The sequence below is a fragment of the Sinocyclocheilus anshuiensis genome, unplaced genomic scaffold (genome assembly GCF_001515605.1).
Source record: "Sinocyclocheilus anshuiensis isolate Anshui unplaced genomic scaffold, SAMN03320099.WGS_v1.1 scaffold222, whole genome shotgun sequence".
NCBI lineage: Eukaryota > Metazoa > Chordata > Actinopteri > Cypriniformes > Cyprinidae > Sinocyclocheilus > Sinocyclocheilus anshuiensis.
In genome coordinates this window covers 1133504-1147833 of record NW_015542408.1, presented here as the reverse complement: position 1 = coordinate 1147833, position 14330 = coordinate 1133504, and the positions used below count along the sequence as shown (strand labels likewise).

General features: G+C 35.3%; 1 protein-coding gene across 3 annotated transcripts in view; it reads right to left on the bottom strand.

Moving 5' to 3' along the window:
• Positions 1–14330, bottom strand: part of LOC107693143 (apoptosis-stimulating of p53 protein 1-like) — a 43373-nt gene that overhangs the window by 25434 nt on the left and 3609 nt on the right. Inside the window, exons 1-3 of one of the 3 annotated variants that reach the window (XM_016492411.1) lie at positions 8358–8613; positions 5666–5813; positions 1691–1810 (exon numbers count right to left, since the gene is read on the bottom strand). In XM_016492411.1, the coding sequence (XP_016347897.1) occupies positions 1691–1810; positions 5666–5813; positions 8358–8489 (400 nt within the window). In that variant the 5' untranslated portion in view covers positions 8490–8613. Of the gene's footprint in view, positions 1–1690; positions 1811–5665; positions 5814–8357; positions 8614–14330 lie in introns of those variants that run through there. The other 2 variants (XM_016492412.1, XM_016492413.1) reach the window with 2 other exon arrangements.

Sequence of the window (14330 nt, the reverse complement as noted above, 5' to 3'; positions counted from 1 at the left end):
AAATAAAATAAAATAAAATAAAATTAAATTAAATTAAATTAAATTAAATTAAATTATAAAATAAAATAAAATTCAATAAAATTCAATTAAATAACATTTAATAAAATTTAAATTAAATTAAATTAAATTAAATTAAAGCTTGATAGTTTAAGAATTAATAAATTAGAATATAAATATTAGTATTGTTATTTTCATTGTTAATATAATTAATTAAAACTAAAATAGAAACTATTAAAAATGATATATATATACATAATATAATATATATAATAATTATATATATATAATGTATAATTTTAATATCATATCATTTTAATTTAGTTTAACTTGATGTACTAAAACTGAAAAATTATTAACTATATACAGTATACATAGAAACTATATGTACATATATTCAAATAAAATAAAAAACACAACAAAAAATAAAAAACAACATTACTAAAACTTTAACTACAAGCAAAATGAAAACAGAAGATATAAAATAAAACCTGATTCAAAATATTAATAAAAACTATAATAGTACCTCAGTGATACTAACATTTTACAGATGTACTATAAAATAATAAAAATCTTTATTAATAAAAATCTATTATAATAGCACTAGTACAAAATATTAATGTAGTTTAATATTTTTATTTGATAACAATAAAAGCATAATTATCATTGTAAAGTCATATTGAATGGGTCAAAAATAGTGGGAATGTAGCCTATAAAACTGGAAAGAGTTTTTCTTTCTTTTATATAACTTTATATACTTTTATATAAACTAATATTTTTTTTTCAAATGCCCTCCCCTACAAAATCACCCTAATCAGTTTTCATATCACAATATATTTTGCAGAAAAGCTATGTTTTTTAATATTGTATAGCCCTAGTTCAAATCACTAATCCTATGTATGAGCAATATTAATAGTGATGCATTCTCTCATTTTAAAACTCACGAGTCTGTATTTCTCTGTGGAGGTAAGACAAGCATCGGTGCTCCTCGTCTCTTCTAGTCTGATGGTCTGTCTCAGGTGCAGATATGAGCGCAAGAAGGCAGGAGACCAATTACACACAAAGAGGATTAGTTACGTAACTGCAGAGAAAAACTCTGCAAAGCCCAACGCTCACAGGACTCTCACTTAAAAGAACTGAAAGATTTAATAGAAAGTTACTAATCGCAAACCTCAACTACAGATTAGCAAGTATGAGTTAACAAGTGGTTCTGAAGTTCTGAATATCTTACAATATTTCCAGCCAGTAAGATTTTTAAAAAGAAATTTGTACTTTTATTCAACAAAGATGCATTAAATTAATCAAATGTGACAGTAAATACATTTATAATGTTACAAAAGATTTATATTTCAAATAAATGCTACTGTTTTCAACACTGAATGATTTCTGAAGGATCATGTGACACTGAAGACTGGAGCATTGGCGGCTGAAAATTCAGCTTTGCCATCACAGGAATAAATTACATTTTAAAATATATTAAAACAGAAAACATTTATTTTGAATTGTAACAATATTTCACAATATTACTGTATTTTTTTTATCATTTAAATGCAGCCTTGGTGAGCATTCAAAAACATTAAAAAAAAAAATCATTTTGAACGGTAGTTAAACAAAACAGCCCAAAAAAATGAACCAAGCAACCGAAAAAATGCCTTGTTGTGGTCATGGCCAATCTTTCATCACTTTTGCCGACCTTGAGAAATGTTTGCGATGGGAGACTCCTCGTGCCGCAAGTAGAACTTCACTTCCTGTCTCCTCTGACCCCATTTCTGTAGGTGCTCGAACATCAGCTGATCAAAAGGGATCGCTCTCTCTGTGAATAAGAACACAGACACTCTTTGTTACAGTCAGGCTACAAAACCCTGCACTCTATCCTTAGCACAGAAAATGTGAATGTCAAAACTGTTATAATACTCCTCTATTTTAAACAAATCCACATGGTATGAAAACTTCAATGGGAAAATGTCCTTTCTATTACACAATAGCCCTGTAGCAAAACACAGTGGCACGTCCAGATGAAAAAGGTCTGGCTATCCTTGCTAAAGGCTAGCTTTACTGTCTCTGACAGTGCGGGCCGCGTGCCATGTGTGGGACACTAGAATAACAGGCCTGCAGGAGCCATGTAAACAAACCTAGAGGCTGCGGCCCAGGCCCTGAGACGTTCTGACCCACATACTACCACCCACTGTCTGAGACAGACTCTGACAAGGACGTAATTGTTATGTGATGGACAGTGTTGCTTCCTCTGTGGGATATGGTCCATGAACGTTTCCATTCAGTGCTATTTAGTGATGTAACAGAGCTAAGCAATACATCTGTATCTGTCAGCCATATTGAGCAGAGCATGAAGAAATCCGACTGCACTGTACATATGGCATGTGTCTGTATTAACTGACTAAAGTACAGGTGATTCATGAGACTAGGCTAGAAAGTACTACATAATTTTACAATACTGTGTAATATGTTGAATCAACATTAGTCTCAGACTCAGATGGCTCGCCTACGGGCCCCCATGAACCATTTAAGGCAATGTTGTGCTGATTTATTGAAAGAAAGCTGAAATAAAAATAAGTATAAAAATTATAAATAAATAAATAAGTAAAATAACCTTGGTTCACGAAAGAACAGTACAGTTAACACAAAAATAGTTGTCCAAAATGTCAAGCTGTCCCAAATCCGATTTGCTGGTTTTCTGCAAATTCTGGCATTCAGGGTGCATCGATTTCTTTTTTCTCTCTTTCTTTTTAAATCAGGGAAACAAAACCATGTTGCTAAAATTAAGCAATTAATATACAGAACTAGTCACTGGATAGTTAATATTACATCAAATTGCTGACAAATGTTCAGACTCTACATCTAAATTTGCATACTATCCATCCTAAATTTTATGGAAGATTAAATAAAGTTAAGACATAGCCAAAAGATTCATGCATACTCTTTTACCTAACATGGCCCACAATGCAACGGTTCTCTCAACTTTTTTGGTAAATGAATAAATGCACTTTAATGTACTTCATTTAGCCAGATGCTAACACTTACAAACTAACACAAACAGTAAATGACAAAAGACTTGTTCAGATGACTCTTTTCCACATTAGTAAAGTGGTTCTTGGAAAGTGGACCAGACTTTATGCCAATTATCAAAAGTCTGGCTTTGCAAGAATAAGTCAATCATACTAGCTAAAACTGTTTATATTCTGTTTATATATAACCATGACGTTTATATTGTCTAAATTCAACCAAAGAAAACATAGACTATTTATATTTAAACTACCATTCAAATGCTTGGGGTTGGTAAGATTTTTTTATGTTTTTAAAGACATCTTTCATGCTCCCCAAGTCTGCATTTATTTGTTTAAAAATACAGTAAAACAATAATATTGTAAAATATTATTACATTTTAAATAACTTTTTATATTTGAATACATTTTTAAATATTATTTATTCCTGTGATGGTAAAGCTGAATTTTCAGCATCATTACTCCAGTCTTCAGTGTCATATGATCCTTCAGAAATCATTCTAATATGCTGCCCAAGAAACATTTATTATTATCAGTATCAATGCTTAATATTTTTGTGGAAACTGTAAAACATTTTTTATTTCAAAATTCTTTGATCAATAGAAGGTTCAAAAGAAATGCATTTATTTTAAATATAAATCTTTTGTAATATTATAAACGTCTTTACTGTAATTTTTGATCAATGTAGTGCATCCTTGCTGAATAAAACACTTTTTTTAGTTTAAAACCCTCTGGTGCTCTTCGGTCACTTTTGACCGACAAATTTTCTGTTTTGAACTTTTAGAAATCACAGCTTCATCGGAATGGTACGAAACTTGGTGACTTTTATGGCATTTGGAATGTGAACACACAAAAAAATTGAGGGCATGATTCGAGCAGACTAAGTGGACGTAAAAAAATAGTCACACTTGTGGTCTTCGGTCAAAATGACCAACCATAGGAAATGAATGGGAAATCGACAAAAACACAAAACTTCTGAGAATTTTTGTGTGTACAATCTACAAATCTGACACAATGCAGAAAAAAGTACACAGCAATGACAGGGTGAAACTCTAAAACATCGAGAGTGCAAAACCAACACATCCACTCACACACACATACGTACACACACACTTATACACACACACACACACACCTATGAACTGGTGTGACTGTAACACTGCAAATATGTAAAATAAAAGCAATAATTCAACTACAATGCAGTAAAAATGTGGACAGCAAGGAAGGGGTTACACTCTAAAACATCAAGAGTGCAAAACAGACACGCTCACTCAAACACACTCACTTACACACACTCACAGACACACACACAAACATACACAATTATACACACTCAAATGAATTGGTATGGCTATAACCATATAGCCAAAACGAGTCATAAAACTGAAATAAGAGGTTGAAATCAGATCAAACCCAGAAGGATTAAGCTCTGATAAAACATTTCTGTTCACTTATGTTACATTTATATAGAATTTTAATGTTTTGTAACAAAATGCTTTCTCTGTGTTCAGATTTGACTGTAGTAATAATAATTCAAAAACTGACGCTTCATATCAACATTTAAAAACAAAAACTAAACCTTTACAAAAAGTTGTCTTTGAGAATGTCTAAATATATAAAAAAATTGAGGGCATGATTCGAGCAGACTAAGTGGTCGTAAAAAAAATAGTCACACTTGTGGTCTTCGGTCAAAAATTACCGACCTTAGGAAACGAATGGGAAATCGACAAAAACACAAATTCTGAGAATTTTTGTGTGTACAATCTACAAATCTGACACAATGCAGAAAAAAGTACACAGCAATGACAGGGTGAAACTCTAAAACATCGAGAGTGCAAAACCAACACATCCACTCACACACACATACGTACACACACACTTAAAATCAGATCAAACCCAGAAGGATTAAGCTCTGATAAAACATTTCTGTTCACTTATGTTACATTTATATAGAATTTTAATGTTTTGTAACAAAATGCTTTCTCTGTGTTCAGGTTTGACTGTAGTAATAATAATTAAAAAAAAACTGACGCTTCAAATCAACATTTCAAACTAAAAAATCTAAACCTTTACAAAAAGTTGTCTTTGAGAATGTCTAAATATATATCCAAACCCACAACTTAATAAAAATGAGTTTTTATGTCTAAAAACAATTAGAGAATGTATAGGCCTTTTATATAGAGCTATATAGGAATCTATGGGCTAAACCATGGAATTGCATATGTTTTTCTTATTTTACTCCCACCAGATGGCACTAATCTGGCTTCAAAAATGGGATTTTAAAGGCATTGGCTCTATTTTAACATGAAATACTGCATTCATTGAAAAGTAATATAAATATATATATTTTTTTTTTTTTATTTGTATTATTTTCAATGGGCAGAAATTCATCATAGTTATTGCATAAATATTAATTAGTGCCATGAAATTATCTCAAAATACAAAAGAAAAAAGAACAAATATTATTGAACAAAAATATATTACATTGATTTTACTGGGACGAAAAAAAAGTTACATTTCAGATGTCCGGTCACTTTTGACCGTGAAGATCACAAGTGTGACTTCCAAAGCACCAGAGGGTTAAAAAACCTCTTAATGACCCCAAACTTTTTAACGTTAGTGTACAGTATGTGCCAACAGACTCAAACCTTTTCCTCTCCAGACCTCAGTGAGGTGGCAGCCACTCTCCCCAGCCTCCTTGCAGAATTCCACCACATCCTTGCAGAGCGTCTCTGGGGTAATGGGCACCTCAGTCAGCAACTGTTGATTATCACTCAGGAATACAGTCAGAATCATCTGTAAAGAGGAAAGAATAACATCTTTCTTCGAGTGAACTTCCAGCCTCTCATTTTGACTGTGTGGGCTTCTCCTTAATCTCTCTTGCCTTGTCATAATTCTCGAACTGTTTACGTTAATTTTCCCAGTGGTCTGCACCACAGCCGTCTCATCAGATGAGTGCCATTTGCAAAGACAGATGAGAGCTAAATAAAAGACATTAAAAGTTGAGCTGAAATCAAGGGAATTGCATGTTTATTCTACACACTGCCAAGAAAAAGTAATCATTATGCCTGATCTATTATCTCCCACGTACCAAAACATATTGGCAAGGACTTTAACCACACACAAAATGGAAAATATCTAAGGTTTCTAGGAGATTTAGGAAAGAAACCTTAAGGACAGCAAAGTCTGTGTTGTACTCAGACGTCAATCTACAAGTTATTTTATCTAGTCATTAGATGATACTCCATCATTCAGTGGGGTTTCTATCAAAGAGGATTAAACTAATGGTCAGGAAAATTGGATTAAGAATTGCCCAAAAACTTATAAGAAACATTGATGAAGAACAAGACAAAAAAAAGTTTTGGTCAAATGGCATTTGTCAGATTTTGGGTGGTGCTCACCTGTACAAAAGTCACTGCAGTGAGATGTCAAGTGGCGAAACAAAACAAAAAATAAAATTAAATAAAATTAAATAAAATTAAATAAACAAAAAGGCTTTATTAAGCACCACTTTAAATTAAATAAATGCCTTTAAACCCTTTTAAATAAAATAGTATTTTAAAAAAATATTTGAATGATTGTAAAAAATAAATCTCTTTAGGCATCTTTACCAGGCATTTGGGAAATGCATGTATTTTTTTACAGCAATCTCCAATAAAATGTAAACACATTGATGTATCCTTCATCCCGCTTCACTTCACTTACAAATTTAAATATTGTATATCTTATAAATCCATCTGAATTCAATTCCCACCCGGGGCAGGCTTTACTCCTAAAGTGTAACACAATCCCTCCAAACAAGCAAGCAGCAGATTGAAAGAGAAATTCTGTGAGGGTTGGATTACAGGGCAGAGCTATAATAATCTGATTAGATGGGGGAGCAAACATGCAAGCGTGTGGCTACAGAGAGCTAAGGGAACTGTTTCGCTGGCTGAAGCCAAACAAATCCAGAAATGCTGCTGTGATCTGTGAAAACAGTGGATAATCCCGACCTTTGACAGCTGCCTGGAATTTTATTGTCACAAGGTTTCATATTAAAATAGCACAGGGCCAAAAAAAAAAAGTCAAATCATGCTTACACTCCATCTGAACAATTCAATTACTTGACCAAAGACAAACATTGTAAATCAATTAGAATTAAAGGAATAGTTCATCCAAAAATAAAAATTCTGCCATCATTTACTCACCCTCATGACGTTCAAAACCTGTGAACCTTTCTTTCTTAAGAACACAAAAGGAGACATTCTGAAGAACTGTTTTAGTCCATACAATGAAAGTCAAAGGGGTCTAAAACTACACTGGACAACTTTAATTGTATAGACAAAACAAACAAAAAAACAGACATTTCTCAAAATATCTTCTGTGTTCCACAGAAAAAAACAGTGGAAATGGGAATGACACGAGGGTTGATTTAATGAAGACAGAATTTTTAATTTCTTGGTGAACTATCCCTTTAAATAATGAAAAAAGCAGATCGACAGGTAACACTTTACATTAAGGGTTGATTAATTAAAAACATTAATGCAGCTAATAATGAACAATACTTCTACAGCCTTTATTAATCTAAGTTTAAGTTAATTTCAACATTAACCAATCAATTTCTAAAATCAAAAGTTGTATCTGTTAACTAATATTAACAAAGATGAATACATGCTGTAAAAAGCATAATGTTCGTTGTTAGTTCATGTTGTCTTGTACTGTATATTAACTAATGTTCACAAATGAAACCTCATGTAAAGTGTTACTGAATGACAGTCTGTGAATCCTGGGAAACACTGAAATGTAACATCATCTTTTACTGAATGAAAGTTCCAGATTCTATTTAAAAACACACACAGAAACTAATTTAAACTCGTCCCTCAATTTGCATAAACAAACAAACAAAAACATAGAAATTATGTACTTATAATGGAAATTGGAAATACACCCCATACTCATCTTAGACTTCCATTTTAAGTGGATTTCTGTCAACATATTTTTTGTTTGTTCATTCAAATTGAGAGAATTTTCTCCTAATCAACAGCATACCACAACTTTTCCAAACTACAAAAGCTTGCATGCAAGAAATAAACAACAAACCTATCCCAGCATGCCACAAACATGTACGTGAAATAGCACCCTTTGATTTAACATATCCGTGATCCGTTCCAACTATAGCAAGACTCCATTTAACACTCCTCACTTACACATGCACTTAAAAACAAATGTCAATCTTCTGAAGTCCGCCATGCCCCAGACATGTCCCGCTATTTTAAGCCATACACAAGTGCCTAAACTTCTATCCTCAGCGTCCCCTCGTCTGCCCCTATCTCGCTTGTCTTAAGCCCTCCGGACTTTCACCTTAGTCACCTCGTGTGGCACCTTGAGCATTCGGTCTTCCTTATCCTGCGCCCGCGCTCTCTTTTGCAGCCAGGGCCTGGCCTTGGACGCACTGACCAGGCTGCGTAGCACCATACTGATGAACCTCCTCATGGAGCTCTGAGGCTGGGGTTGATGGATTGGAGGAGCCGGGCAGTCCAGGCGCTGGGGAGCTGCCTGCTGCCACTGGAGTGTGTCTGTCTCTCTCTCTCTCTGGGTGCCTGGCTGTCTGTCTGACTGAGAGTGTGTGAGTGGAGATACTATAGAGTGGTCAAGGAAGGGGAGGGGGTTTGGGGGAATTTTGGGAAGGGGAGGGGGGCCAGTGAGGGTGGGCGAGCTCTCTTTCCCAAACTGCATTCCCTCAGGGACAAGCAGAGGTGCCAGGGGAAGATAAGAAGTATCTGATGACAATACACAGACCGTCCTGTGACATGTCACTGATAGAGCGGACCGAACTCCACGTCACGCTCACTCAGACTAAAACACACACTTCGGCATAGGAAGTCACACTCATGCCATTTACGTTATCGAATTAAGAAGAACAGATAGACAGTGTGCACTTAATGTATGCAAGGGCTTTAAAACTTGCCGATCATCCATTCAGATTAAAGTCCTCATGAAATCAAAATTTACTTTGTTAGCACACATTGTTTGACGGCTTGGCCATAAAACCCTTAACTGGAAAAATAAAACCCTGCACTCTATTACATATTCCGTTTCTGTTGGAAATACGTCACAATACTGAAGTTGGGAGCAACTTCCGGTTCACGTGGACTTAAATATACAAACCACATTTTACCAAGGCATTGCAAAATGGTTGCTAGGGTTGTTGCCAGAGCATTTTCTAGGCAGTTTCTAGCATGTTCTGAATGGTTGCCAAAGCTTTGCTAAGCAGTTGGTAGGGTATTCTACTGTAGATGTTTACAGAATCTTGCTAAATGGTTGCAAAGGTGTTCTGGGTGGTTGCCAAGGCATTGCTAAGTGGTTGATAAAGTGTTCTGAATGGTTGCCAAGCAGTTGCTAGGGTGTTCTAGGTGGTTGCCAAGGAAATTGCTATGCAATTGCTAGTGTAATCTACTGTAGATGTTTACAGAGCATTGCTAAACGGTTGCGAAGGTATTCTGTATAGTGGGCAGCAGTTGCTAGTATGTTCTAGGCCGTTTCTAGCATGTTCTGGATGGTTGAAAAGGAATTGGTGGTGGTTGCTAGGGTGTTGTAGGTGATTACAAAAACACTGCTAAGCAGTTGCTAGGATGTTCTGGGTGGATGCTTACTTGCTCATGTCAAAAGTGCCCCTACCACCAAGATATCCTGGTCTCTAGATATGACTTGAATCCCTCCTTAAAGGGATAGTTCACCCAAAAATGAAAATTCTGTCATTAATTACTCACCCTCTTATAGTTCCAAACCCGTAAGACCTTCGTTTCATCTTCAAACACAAATTAAGATATTTTTGATGAAATCCGAGAGCTTTCTGATCCTCCATAGACAGCAATGCAACTACTACATTCAAGGCCCAGAAAAGGACATTCTTAAAACAGTCCATGTGCCGGCGTTCTGATGTAGATAGACCCCAGACACATTGCGCCTTTTTTACAAGCAGAGGAATAAACACGCATGCATCGTGGTACTGTCGTGAATGTGCGAGCTGACTGATAGGGAAGAGAATAATTGTTGAGTCGTTGTTGTTTTCTTTGCGCACAAAAAGCATTCTCGTAGCGTCATAAAATTATGGTTGAACCACTGATGTCACATGAACTGTTTAAACGATATTCTTACTTCGTTTCTGGGCCATAAAACCTGTCAGTTGCATTGCTGTCTATGAAAGGGTCAGAGAGCTCTCGGATTTCATCAAAAAAATCTTAATTTGTGTTCCGAAGATGAACGAAGGTCTTACGGATTTGGAACGACATGAGGATGAGTAAATAATGACAGACTTTTTTTCAGTTCATTTTTTTCTTTTTATGTCTATTGGATTTTTGTTGTTTTGTCTGCCAGATGAATATTGTCAAAAAGTTGAATATCTGATTGCTTTGAAAACTAAGCTCTGGGAAAAATAACCCTAACGTTTATAAGTATGATAATAATAATAGTGATGCATGCTTTAGCATTAGCACCACTAATAATCAATATGGACTTGTTCTGAAGCGCTGAGCATCTCGTTCATCTCTGCCCACAACGATTGCGCAGTATCTACAGAAAGTTTTCTGATTCCAAAGAAGGAGCTGAAGTCGCAGCACTCAATGCTTTGTCAATAATAAATCTCAGGACACAGGCAGGCCTTGTCACTGTGGGTCCATACAATAATACGGATCTGACAAATAGAGCTCTGGCTGGGACACGTCTGACCGGGTAAAGCTGCCCAGTTTTCACTGTAAAAACTGTTATTGCTTCCTTTAGTTTGTAACATGTTTGTAACAAGTTTCTGTATGAAAAATCCTAAAAAAGACATCAAAACACTCCTGTGAACATTATATAATACTATCAAACTGCTTAACACCCAAATGTCTCAACATATAACTCGAAGCATTTTTAATTCATTTGATACAGATGGGATATGTGCCCCTGCTTAAGCATTGTGGGATTGTTGACACAGTGAATGCTCACCTGATTCACTGTACTGAGCCGTCAATAGGGTGTCCATAGCAACGACTGCATCCATGGAAACATGCCAGTTACCTTCACTTGACTGCCGGTCAAAGACTTGCATAGTTAAGTGCAGTTAACAGCAGTAAACAGCACACTCAATCTCAGAGCATTTAACGGCCCTGACAGCTCCTCGTTCTTATGGCTGAGTCTGACACCTGGACCCAGTGAGCTCGAAAACAGACCAGAGTATGTTTGGATTTCACATTTAATGGAAGTTTTGGGTTTGATGGCATGGAAAAAGGACTAAAAGGAAACTGAAATGAAAAATGAGGGAAAATGATAATAAATCATCTTGAATTCCAAGAAATAATTCATAAATAACTCTCCAGCCTCTTACTCATAATCAATAATTGTTCACAGTATATAATAATTAGTCACAGTTTTATTTTTTTCCATGTAGGCAGACAGAAAAAGTGTAACTATATATAGAGAAGTATATATAGATATAGTTATAGATATAGTTACAATATTTACAACTACACACAAAAAAATCTACAGCTATATATAGAGCTACATTATATATTTGCACTACCCTTTAAAAGTTAACTGAAAGAAATTAATACATTTTTTAATGGCCGATATACAATATCCAGAGAGCACGTTGGTTAATGTACACTACCCATCAAAAGTCTGAGCTCAGTATGATGTACTTTTTAAATAAATTAATATTTTTATTCAGCAAGGACACATTAAATTGATTAAAAGTGACACAAAAGACATTTCTAATGTTACAAAGGTTTTCTATTTTAAAGAACCCTGAAAAAATGTATGGTTTCCACAAAATATTAAGCAGCACAATTGTTTTCAACATACTTTTCAACAATTATTCAACAACAATAATAACAACAATTATACAGATATTTATATATTTATACAAATGTTCTGCCAAGCACTATATCATGTAATAATTTGTGCTAATGATATTAATTATAAAATGTATAGTTTCAGTCCTAGCTTCAGATTCGTCAATTTCAGCAGAGCTGAAATCCACAACATAGTAACATCTATGACATATGTTTACCTTATTATGTTGCACCCATTGAGGACACTGACATCATATCATAACTTCATAAGTTTACTGCCCTCTCGTATTGATATATAAACTGACCTAGTCACAAAATAATCGAAGTAACCATTATTGCAAAGGTGAAGCACAGGAGTCGATTCCCTCAAGAGATGTAGAGATTCAGCAATACTGTGAGGTCGCAATTTCAATAATGAGTCTCTGGGGAGATGTGAGCGACACTAGTGAGGACTAATAACTAAAGCACACACTGGCTCAGCTTCCTACTACAGCAATGTGGGACGTATTAAAGATCTTGAGCTGCCAACACTCTCTGTTCTGAGTGCAGATGAAGTTGTAATGTCACAGCCAGAAAACTGCCTGCCAGAGTGTAAAGGACAGGCAAAAACACACGATGAGACAGTCGAAATATGTATGCGTTCACCTAGGGCACAATTTGTTCAATCTATAACTGGAAATTGACAAGAAGAGACAGATTCATGTTCTCACAGCAAATGAAAATCCGTCATGGTTCATCTAGAAGCTTTAATACTCGGTTCTACAGAAAATGAACAAGCTGTGAGGTAAACAGAGCACATCTTCCTATTTACTGCCTCAATATGCAAACGTAAACTCACTTGTCATAGCTTATAGCTGTCATAGACTTTGCACTATGTACGGCATGGATGTTTATGAATATTCAAAATGCTGTGAGCGATTTTACATAGCAAAACAGAATAACTCTTGCTTATTGCAAGCGGCAAGCTTCTGAAAATTCTCCAGACTTTAATTAACTTAACATAAAGACAGATATTTCTGCTTGCTTATCATATTTGATATTTTATTTATCTTGTCCCAAAGGAAGAAAATACTTCTGCATTTCCCATCCGGCACTTCTAGAGTTATAAATATTCATATGCACAGTAAGTCAACATAAACCCCAGCTCTGAAAATAAAAGACTGATCTGGGTTAGTGACGTAAGGATCGCAAACATAACGTTTTTTGAACCCATTCTTTTTAGTAAACTGGATAAATCAGTTCACCAAATTGGACTGAATCATCTAAAACAGTTTGCAGCTCGAGTCAGCATGGCTCTATAAGTTACTCAATCAAAAATCTCTCTCAGATGTGCCCGACAGTCACTCCGACTCAAAATGAGCCAATATCCAAGAGTATATGATCCTATTATGCCGGCTTTTCCCAACTCATTCGGTGCTCCTATGAAGGTATGCGGTCAAGTCCAACTTACAAACTTTCTGCCGAGGGTTTAAAAAAGTATGTTTCTGATGTCTTTTACTGAAAAGGATCAAGTATAACAAATACAATTTATTGGACATGCAACAGTGATCGGATGGCAGAGTCAGTTAATAACAGCAGTTTTCGAGATACAAAGGAACATGCACATAAAACATCCTCATATTTCATTATTATTGGGTGCTTTATTAAAGGGGTCATGAACTGAGAAATCAAAATTTCCTTGATCTTTTAATATATAAGAGGTCATTGTGCTATAAAAACATTCTGTAAGTTTCAGAACTCAAAACTTTCTCGATAGTCTAAAAACAGCTAATACTGAAGTCAGTGTGCCAAAACCACAGCTTGTGGAATATGCCACATTATGATGTAATTGTGTGGATAAACACCTCCACAGAAGAAGATAAACACCTGCTTCTACATCGCTGCCTGTTTAGCCCCGCCCACCGAATCATGCATGCAGTGTAAATAAAGAGATGGGCAAACGCTGGTCTACGCAAAAACCAAAACTTTATATGATGAACTTTATTTTTAATAAAGTGCCAGACCGCATCAGTAAGAACTTGGTCCTTTGGTCACTTAATTTTACTGCAGAGTTGTTTTCAAACAAGGCACAATTCGACACAGGTTTTTCAGAAAGATTGAAACTAAAAGACGATGTTGTGCTGACTATATTGGATCCGATGTCGCAACACAAGTGTGAGTAACTGTTTTCATTACGTGGTCACTATTGCTTTGTCTGTTATTACAGATCGTTTGATATGTGCTCAGTATTTATGCGTTTTTAACCTAAATCACAGCAGCGTCCATCTATGAGGAATGTAGGCTGTCAAACATACACTGTTAGCCAATCACAGCAGTGGGTGTTTACTTCAGAGTCTACAATCTGCCATGCCTATTCAAACAGAGCGTTAAGATGAGGGGCGTCAAAACGGCAGAAAATAGCCTATTACTTCTAAATTATGATGTTTTTTTGAGGTAAAAATCTTGATAACATTATAAGTGGACTTCAGAGAACAGTACAAAATAAAAAAACAAAGGCAGTTCA